At 34.6% G+C, this 10698-nt stretch overlaps 3 protein-coding genes across 3 annotated transcripts in view; 2 read left to right on the top strand and 1 right to left on the bottom strand.

Moving 5' to 3' along the window:
* Nucleotides 1-1414: 1414 nt before the first annotated feature.
* Nucleotides 1415-1636, bottom strand: HELRODRAFT_147243 (hypothetical protein; the record flags this gene model as incomplete). The annotated part of the gene is made up of 1 exon (XM_009029649.1): nt 1415-1636. A coding segment is annotated over one exon (222 nt), but the record flags the coding sequence as incomplete, so codon positions are not given.
* Nucleotides 1637-3408: 1772 nt separating this feature from the next.
* HELRODRAFT_180327 (hypothetical protein) lies at nt 3409-6452 on the top strand (the record flags this gene model as incomplete). The annotated part of the gene is made up of 3 exons (XM_009029648.1): nt 3409-3573; nt 6116-6337; nt 6414-6452. The coding sequence occupies 3 exons, from the start codon at nt 3409-3411 to the stop codon at nt 6450-6452; spliced, it is 426 nt and encodes a 141-aa protein (XP_009027896.1).
* Nucleotides 6453-7209: 757 nt separating this feature from the next.
* HELRODRAFT_180326 (hypothetical protein) overlaps nt 7210-10698 on the top strand; it is a gene marked incomplete at both ends in the record, with an annotated part of 5604 nt that continues 2115 nt past the window's right edge. Inside the window, 2 exons of the mRNA XM_009029647.1 lie at nt 7210-7390; nt 9780-10008. Coding sequence (XP_009027895.1) covers nt 7210-7390; nt 9780-10008 — 410 coding nt within the window. The remainder of the gene's footprint in view (nt 7391-9779; nt 10009-10698) is intronic.

The raw sequence follows: 10698 nt of genomic DNA, 5'->3' as shown, positions 1-10698 counted from the left end.
TCAATAAAATAATATATAGAATCTAATAGTATGCACCTGCGTCTCGAACCGTTATTTTCGTTATCAATCGAGATTTAATAATAATAACGATAAAAGAAATCTCATATCGTTATAAAACGATACGAAAAATCTCTTATTCTTTTATGACAATATTAGAAATCTCCAATCGTTATTTAAACAAGACATTTTCAGGAAAGTCTATCGTATCGAAATAAAAAACACAAGACACAATTTTCTTCCCGAACCATTATTTTAATATATAGAAATGATGCAGTTGCACATTGTTAAAAAATAAAAAATTATAAAAAATCGAAACTTAAAAATCATTTAATTTTTTCTAATTGATTGACCTTGATTTTATAACGACTTAAAAATATCGTATCGCTATTAAAACGAGACATTCTCCAAAAAAGTCTCGTATCAAATCAAAAATACGGAAAAAAATTTTTAGTCTCGTATCGTTATTACAATGTGTTGAATCGATATAAGTGCATAAAAAACTGTTAGCAAAAAGAAAGGTAATTTTTGTTTAATTTTTTAATTGAATGAATGTTTTCTGTTTTAATACAGTACATTTTATAAAGCGGAGTTGGCGGGAAAACAATTTAGGGCAGACTGTAAACGTGCCAAGCGTCATTGTTATTGCGCGATGTCCTGGTTCAAATACACATACACATACTCATGCACATGATGCTATTATATAGTCTTTAATACCTCGTTATCGTATTGTTATCGTATCGCTATTTATCGTTAAATTTGACGGCGTCAAACCGTATCATTTGAAAAAAATAACGGGACGCAGATTTTTATGTAACAAAATTAATTTGTAATAATTCCGTTTATTTTTGTTAAACAAAAATTTATTAGGTCAAACTGTTCAGCCGATTTGACATGATTGAGTTCGCCTGTTAAATATGCTTCACCGTTTCCGAAATCATATCGTTTCAAAATTTTAACAGGACGCAGATGTTTATGCTACAAAAATTAATTTTTAATTACTCCGTGTAATATTATTTAACGAAAATATTATTTAAAAATAGTATGAAACCGCGCTTCTGTTGTTTACATAGAATAATATTGAAAACTTTAAATTTGGCTCCGCCCTTCATTAATATTCATGACTGACCGAAGCGCTTTATTTTTTTCAATTTGTATTGTATATATTTGTAATTTTTAATGAAATTCTAATATCATTATTTATTATTTTTAAAATATGTTATAAACATGAAAACTATTTGTAATTTTATTTGCACATTATATTTTCATATAAAAAAGAAAACAGAAGTATCTTCTAATAATTATCATTAGTTAATAAAAAAAATACAAAAAAATTTCAAAATTTTAAATAAATAATAATGTCGTATAAGTTCAAGGGCTTTTGGAACCGCTTTTTTCTATCTCCTATGGTGCGCAGCCACATAAATTCGTCAAGGTATGATTGTACGTGAGCATTGCACGTAACATTCATTGTTTTAAATTTTTGTTTGGCGCATCGCCACAAATTCTCCACTCTATTTGTGTGCAATCCGTTTACGGCCCAAAATGTAATGGAGTGATTTACGGTTTGGTGGGCTAAACCGGTTACGGCTGTTATACTGTTATAAGCAGCCCAATGATCCATCCAAACTGTTGTACCTAAAATTATTAAAATCGAACTTTATTTCATAACCAACAAAAATGATTTTTAAAATATTAAACTTTATGGAACCAACCGAGCAGCATCTCGTTTATCTACTTCCACCAGAAAGGCATCTTTTGTTTGCGTATCGATGCCTCCAAAAACCTAGCGTGTCCTAACTGGACGTGCATTTCGGTTCCTCAATCTTTTTGCAGATGAGATGCAGCTTTCATTTATCTGAACGATGTGTCCGGGGCTAACCGATAAATTTTTATTAATGAAAAATATAAATAAATGCAATTGAACAAGGAAAGAAGAAATAGCAAAAGGAAAAACAAAAAATAATTTTGTTTCTATATTAAAGCTCTTTCATGTAAGAGATTGCACAGCTTAACTATAACATGTAAACTTAATCCATATTTTATTTTTTTAATTTCAGTTTTAATATTTGGCCTTATTTTATTTGGCATCAAAATTATTAATAAACATTTTAAGATATAATTTTTTTAATTATTTGTTTAATAATTTATTACAATAAAATGAAGCGCTTTGGTTGGTCATGAATATAAATGAAGGGCGGAGCCAAATTTAAAGTTTTCAATATTATTCTATGTAAACAACAGAAGCGTAGTTTCAAACTATTTTACCTATATTAGTTCAAACTGTTCAGCCAATTTGACATGATTGGCTCCACCTGTTAGATATGCTTCATCGTCGCCGAAACCGTCGCCGAAACCGTCACGAACATTACCTTCATATCATTCTGTGCCCTATTTTGTTATATTTTAAAAAATAATAATTTTTTTAAGATAAATTGTGGCAAAATCTTAGGATGGTACTGGAAAATTCCATAAAAAGGTAACCAAAGAGTTAAAAATAAATCCAGCTATTTTTCCTCATGTAGCTCCTCCCCCTTTTTAATATTTATGTTTATTAGATAGCAAGACGAAAACAAGAAAAGATACTTTTTCAATCATTTTAATTTATTATTAATTTTTAAATAATTTTCAATAATAGATATTTTGTGTGTGTGTATGTGTAAATGGTGATAATTGATAGTACGGATTAATTTTATAACATTTGTATTGGGCAAATAAATCGCACACGCTAACGCACACGCATTTTATTACATCCATATATAGTTATATACATATCTATATACAAAAATATATATCCATTTCACATAATTTTAATCGTATTTTTTAATAAATTAAATTGTATTACGATAAAATATTTCATTTATTACGATAAAATAAAATCATGAACTCCTAAAAAAGTGTTTTGGCTTGCACTCGTAAATTATAAAATTTTTAAATAACATTTTTAAAAAAGACGAAAAATTAACCGCCTTAAATATCATTTATTATTTTACAAGACAAGAAAAATTAAAAATTGCGCTTTTAAACATTCATTACATCCATATATACATATATATACACAAATATATATTTATATATATCCATGATTACATCACAACAAAGGCAACGGCTATTAAAAAGGGGGAGGAGCTAAATGGCGCAAATTAAGCTAGATTTATTTTTAACTCTTTGTTTACTATTTTATGGAATTTCCCAGTACCATCCTAAGGTTTTGCCATAAATTGTTTTATTCCTTCCTTATTTTGATAATAATAATTGATATTTAGATTTTTTATAAATTTTATAAAATATTATAAGTCTATTCATTAATTCATTGAAATAAAATTATTTTTGACTCGTCAGTATTAAAAATATTTTATATCAAGTCATTGAAAAGATAAGGCTGGTCACGTTTAGTTTAGCACATTTAACATGGACCAAGAAACTATAGATTTTACAATTCGAGATCCATTATCCTATATTGTTTTAGAGGTTGAAAGACAATTTTTATATGTTCACAAGGAGATTTTAGCCATATGGTCTCCTGTTTTCAAGTCAATGTTTATGGGACATTTCAAAGAAAAAAATGACGACGTGGTTTGTTTACCACATAAAAAATTAGATGAGTTTGTAGAATTGTTGCATTGTATGTACCCTCCCATCAAACAAGTCAATGGTTTAAATTTAAAATTTGTTATTTATTCTAAAATATTTCTGTGAAATATCAATTTCAATTTTTTTTAATTTTTATTAAAATTTAATCTTAATGTATATTAATTTTTAACATATCATTATCAATTTTTGATGTTTGGTGATAAACAACACACATTTAGACGACATTTTCCCCAAGATCGGGGTTGTTTTTTGGCTACCTATGATGAAACTGAAATACCCATCGACGCCATTCACATCTGTCAATCGCCTCAGTGTAACGCATCCCCGCTTTCACTCTGTCTTTCTCCACCTGCTCTCTCCATCCCAATCGCTGAGACCCCTTCCTATCACTTCTTCAACCTCGAACTCCAACGCTCGCCTAATCCCGACCCTTTCATCCCTTTTCAACAAATGTCCATACCACCGCAATCTCGATCTCCTTATCAATGTCACAATGTCCTCATTCAGTCCCATCATCGACATCAGCTCTGTACTACTCCTCCTAACCTTCACTTTAACCCCACACATCATCTTCACCATAGCTCTTTCCGCCCTCTGCAGTACACTTTCCTCCTCTCTCCTTAACACCCAAGTTTCACCACCATATACCATCGCTGCTTTCACACATGCTTTATATACCCTCCCTTTCATTTTCACTGACCATTTCTTTCCACACAATACCCCACCCAGTTCTCTAAATTTCATCCATTCAACACGAACTCTAGCCGTAACAGCGTTCAAACATCCTCCATCCGTGTTCAGCTTAACCCCTAAATAAACAAAGCTTTCCACTTTTTCAATACCACCACTCAACCCTGTCCTTGCGTCCGTCCTATTAATCACACCATGAATACATTTTTTACATTTGAACGTGCCTTCCACCTTTTTTAGTGCCCCCCTCACACCACTACATCTCTTATGCATCCACTTCTGACATCCTATACACAATACCGAGTTAGCCTTCACTCTCCTGTCACATACCCCACAGGGGTCTATTTTACTTATCACTCGCTCCCCACCCTCCCCACTCACCATTACCTTCGTCTTACCAATATTAACTTTTAACCATTTCTTTTCGATAACACTTTTCCATCTGTCAAATTTTAACTGCAATTAATCCATGCTATCAGCCATCAAGACTAAATTATCTGCATACAAAATCTCAAATAACAACCCCTCAATTATGTTTCCACACACAATATCCATCACAATTTAAAACAAAAACGGTGATAACACTGATCCTTGATGCACTCCTACCTTAACATTAAAAGCGTCCGACACCCCCCTTCCGACCCTCACCTTTGTCTTCGCCCCATCATACAACTGCATCGCAGCTTTAACAAGTCTCTCATTCACTCCTTTCTTCCTCAACGCCCATTCAATGACCTTCCTCAGTACTCGATCAAAAGCCTTTTCTAGATCCACAAAACACATGTACAATCTTCGTTTCTTCTTTCTATAATTCTCCTGCAACATTCTCACTATGAACAACGCATCCACCGTTCCCCTACCAGGCATAAACCCACACTGCATTTCATTAACTGTCACCATATTTCTCAATCTCCTCTCAAGCACCCTCTCCACTACCTTCATTTCATGTTCAAGCAACTTCACACCCCTATATGACCCACAATCTCTCACATCTTTTTTGCCCTTATACAACGGCACCAACACACTGTGTCGCCAATCCTCAGGTATACATCAAACATACTGTTAGCAATTCTCATCATAACTTCAATTCCTATCACCCCACTCGTTTTTATATGTTCCGCCGCCACTTTCGAAACCCCTGTCGCTTTACCTAGTTTCATTTCTCTAACTGCTTTTTCTACTTCCTCCATCGTCACTTTTTCTATGGGTCCGTGTGTGACCGCGGATTCCACATCTCCATCTCACTCATTCTCTTCATTTATCAACTTTTCTATATGGGCTTTCCACACCTGTTTGGTGATAACCATTTTATTTTACACTACTCCTGACTTTTAAATGTCTAAATGTAATTTTTAATTCACAATAAACAACTTTTTGATTTTTTTTCATAAATTTTAACTTTTACTATCTCTTGAGATAAAAATTGAGCTCTAGATTAAAAAATATTTTATTTCAGCTTTAAAAACTTTGAAAAAAAGGTAAATTTGTTTTTGCTAACATATTGTTATCATTTGTTTAATAGAATCTAATGTATATCAGTTACTGCCTCTTGTGGAAGAATACCAAATCATGGAAGTAAAAAAAAATGTGAAGAATTTTTGCTGACTAAAATGGGTAATATGGAGCTTCGAGTTACAGCTCAACAATATAGACTTACGCAACTTCTTAATAAATGTATTGATCATGTCAGTTGGCATGTTTTTTTTTTTATATTTTTTCATTAATTTTAAATGAAATTTCAAACTTCTAAACAATTTTTACAATTCTTTAATCTTAAGTATATGTATACTTAATTTTATTTATTTATATTTATATTTTATTTATTTTTACTAAGGTCAAATCAAAGAGCTTTTCAGAACTTCAAAAAGATCCACATTTCAAATATCTGGAACAAGAAAATTTGATTAACATTTTGCAACTTCGCGTTTTAAATCTTGAAGGTTTAGTTGAGCAAGATAGAAAAGCTTACAGTGAACGAGATAGTAAAATGTTTGGAGTGATTAACGAATTAGCATCAGGCTATGGACATTTTTGCACTGAATGTAAATCTAGAAAGGTAATTTTTCAAATTTCCAATGATTGAAGAAATTGCACTTTTACTTTTGATAAATATAACTTAAAACTAATGCCAGGGTGTCACACTTGTTTGCAGCTGCAGATCTAGACATTGACTAGGGAGTAAAAAATTTTTTAATTTGACGAAGGGGACCAAAAACTAAAAAAATTTACTTTGGTCACTCGTTTTATCGTTTAATTTATGTAAGTTGGGTGCCTAAGTGTTATAACTCAGGCGCGTTACACGCTCACTACAGTAAAGTGTTTTGCAAGTTGAGTACATGATAATAAACATTTTTAAAAGAATGATATATATATATATAAAATTATTATTGTTCATGTTTATTAAAATAAATAATTGCAGAAAGCTTTTTCGATATAAAATATATCATCGTCAGTGCAAAATATTTTAATAACGAAAATTACCGTTTATAAACAAATGACGTCATACCGTATAACTTAATTTTAAGCGCGAAACATTTTTGAAAATACTATTATTAATTATTATATACTATATATTTAACATATTGATAAAATTAACTTAAAATTATTTACATAGATATATATTACAATTAAACAAAATAAATTAAAATTAAAATTTTAAAATTGCTGAAAAAACGACCATAAAGTAAATCAACAAATAAAAAACAAAAATCAGCCATATCATCATACTTCAATATTCATGTTTCCAAGTTTATATTATTATCATTGTTATAGTTATTATTATTATTATTACTATTGTTGTTGTAGTTGTTGTTGTTGCTGTTGTTATTGTTGTTATTATCATTATTATTACTATTGTTGTTGTTATTGTTGCTGTTGTTGTTGTTATTGTTGTTGCTGTTGTTATTGTTGTTGTTGTTATTGACAATGATGATGTTGTTGTTAACATTAGTATTGGTGTTGTTGCTGCAATTATTAACATTATTGTTGGTGTTGTGGTCATGGTCGTTGGCATCTCTAACATGGTTAACATTGTTGTTGGTAGTAACATGGTTGTTGTTGTTGCCCTGCGTCAGACATCTTTGGAGGGATCCAGACGAGGCCGTAGCCAGTTAGCCACGGCCACCGGATTACGCCAGAGATCTATTATCGTGAAATGAGTTGGGTTCTTTGGGCAGCTGAAGAGATGGGGAACATCATCAGGAAGTAACTGGTATATTGGACAGATGTTGCTGACCCCACTGTCTATTTTCGATCTGTAGCTGTTGAGGGAGATGCAGTGACCAGAGCGGAGCTGGGCCAGTTTTCTTCTCAACGCCCTGGGCAAACTCTCCTCTGCCTTGTCTATTTTGGGTGTTGGAGGTGGCCATCCGTTGAGCAGCACAGCGGCATGATATGTCTCCGAGGCGAGTTTTGCAGCACTGCAATGCAAGGCAGATGAAGCTGCCTTTAACGCTCTGCTGTCGGTATCTGTGGGCAGAACGGTTTGCACTGTCTGTACATATTTGCTGAATAATGTGTGTTTTATATTTCTGTCGGGTCGTGGTTCTCTTATGATGTGGTGGCAAGGGTGACTGGTATTATGGCATTGTAAAAGGAATTGAGATGATAGTAGGTCAGTATGCTGCTTTACTGATAGCATCTGGCATTCAGAGTGGAGATGTTGTTCCGATACTATTCCGTGACATCCGGTGATTACCCGTAAAGCAGCGTTTTGTGAGCGTTGTAAGTCTGTGGTAGCTTGTGTCGGAAGTCAGTGGAAACCAGGCCGGGCAGGCATACTCAATAACTGATCGGCCAATCGCCTTGTATGTTTGCATTAATGTTTCCTTGTCTTCGCCATAGGTGGTTCCACTGAGAGCTTTTAAAATTGAGTTTCGCTTAGAGGCCTTAGAAGCTGACATCTTGTGATGCTGCGAGAAGGAGAGCATCGTGTCAAAGGTAAAGCCTAGAATTTTTGGGTTATGCTCTAGAGGAAGAGTTTGGTTATTGATTTTGACTTGCGGGTGATAATGGTATTGAGATGTGTAAGAGGTAAAGAGTGTTATTGTGGATTTGGATGTTGAGATCTCCAAATTACGGTTGTGGAAAAAGTCATATAACTCCGTCTGATAACTGTTAAGCCGCCGGGTCAAAACAGCTGCATCTGGACCTGTAGAGTAGATAGAGAAGTCATCCGCATATGAGATGATTTTGATGTCCGGGGGTGGTGCAGGTGTTTTTGAGACATAAAAGTTGAAAAGTGAGGGGGACAACACTGAGCCTTGAAGCACTTCTGTGTGGATGATTCGTTATTTGGAGTGCTGTTGTCGAAATGTGGTTGATGCGGTACGTCCGTGCAGGTAGTTTGACATCCAGCGTATAACAGATCTTGGGAGTGTTGTGGTTAAAAGATCCGAGAGCAGAATACGGTGGCTGACCGTGTCGAAGGCCTTAGAGAGGTCTAGGGCGCCAAGAACGGTGCGATGAGCTGGTCTTTTGTGATTAAGGCCATTTGCGATATCGTTTGTTATCGTGGTGAGAGCAGAGGTTGTTGAGTAGTTTGGACGGAAACCGTGTTGATGATCCGCCAAAGTTAGATGCTTTGATAGGATTGGGAGAAGGCATTTTTCAAGGATCTTGACGACTGGGCAGAGTAACGATATTGGCCTGTATGATTTTGAGTCGCTATCTGGTTTTCCAGGTTTTAACAGAGGGATGATTTTCGCTTTTTCATAGATGTCGGGAATTTTACATGTATTCAGGGAGCTATTGAAGATGTTGGTGAGGAAGGAAATACCTAGAGGACCTAAATGTTTGAGATGTATGATGGTGAGGTTGTCGGGGCCGGAGGCTTTCGAGGGCTTGGATTGTTTGATGGCCGTTGATACTTGATCTGGGGTAAAGATTTGATGGTCGTCAAGAGGGAGGTTCTTGATGGTCCTGGTTGTGAATCTATTTAATTTGTCGATGTGTGTTTTGAATGAGGTAAAGGTTTTATTGAATAGGTTGGCCATCTGTTTATTATCTGTTATTTGTTTGTTATTGAAAGTGATGGCATTATTTGGGTATTGTTTAGGCTTACCGTTGAGAGCCTTGATGGTGGACCATAAGCGGTTTGTGTTGGTGGATTTATTGAATGTGCTCAGGTATTCCTTCCAGCGGGTGAGCTTTAGATTATTGATTTTTTGTTGAATGACAGTTGAGAGAGAGTTGATGTTGTCTGAAGTAGGGTCCAAGGATCTGAGACTGTCTCGTTGAACCATGAGGTCCGTGATTTCTCTGGACAGCCCTGGTCGTGAGAGAATTCTCCTTCCTGAAAGAATGTTGCGAGCGCTGGCGAACGACAAGATGTGACGAAACAATTTCTCAGCTGCCGAAGGGTCATTGGGAGATACAGATTTTGCGAAGGCAGTTTTGGTCTCTACAGTGTATCTGGCCTAGTTGGCCTTATTGAAATTCACGATTGTCATTACCTTAATACATACCTCCTCAATCGGTCTGCCCGTCACACTTCACAGCCTCTGTCTCCGACCTTCTATCCAATCCGAATACTATTTTAATGGGTGACCTGAATGCTCACGACTCCAACATTCAGGACGCGCGAGGTGAAGCACTGGCAGTCGAGATCGATGACTCTGATTGCGGTTCGTTAAATCTTGATTCTCCGACCCGTCTCCCCAACAACAGCCAGCCAACTTCTCCTGATGTCTCGATAGCATCAGATTCCCTGATATCTTCTATGGACTGGTCCGTACTTACCACCTTGTCTTCTGACCATCTCCCTATTCACATTACTTTGCACGCTGATCTGGAACCCACGAAAACTACAAAAACAACAATCGTAGTAACATGGTTGTTGGTGGTGGTAACGTAGTTGTTATTGGTGGTGAAAGAATTATTAATTAGTTTAGATAACTGCTTGTGAGTCGGAAGTACTGTTATACTTTGTAGCTGAACATTTAATTTTGGATTTTTTATTTTTATTAATATGGCTTCGGCTATCTTTAAGGTGAAATAATCGGAGTTTTTGTAAAGAACATTTGTGTTATTGTCAAGAATTGAACGTGTTAATATTGTATTATGTGTTGTTTCTATAATGTTATATGTGTTGTTGAGCTGTAACTAGAAGCTCCATATTACCCATTTTAGTCAGCAAAAATTCTTCACATTTTTTTTTTACTACCATGATTTGGTATTCTTCCACAAGGGGTAGTAACTGATATATATTAGAATCTATTAAACAAATGATAACAATATGTTAGCAAAAACAAATTTACCTTTTTTACAAATTTACCACACATGATAATCAAAAATAACTGTCAACCCAACAAAAATTCCATCATGAAAAATAGTCATCTTATATATGAATTTTCCTGTCCCATTGGTAACTATGTGCACCAAACTTCTTCATATATAGGAATGACCACCACTCAACTT

The sequence above is a fragment of the Helobdella robusta genome (genome assembly GCF_000326865.2).
Source record: "Helobdella robusta unplaced genomic scaffold HELROscaffold_61, whole genome shotgun sequence".
NCBI lineage: Eukaryota > Metazoa > Annelida > Clitellata > Rhynchobdellida > Glossiphoniidae > Helobdella > Helobdella robusta.
This window is presented reverse-complemented; position numbering and strand designations above follow the sequence as displayed.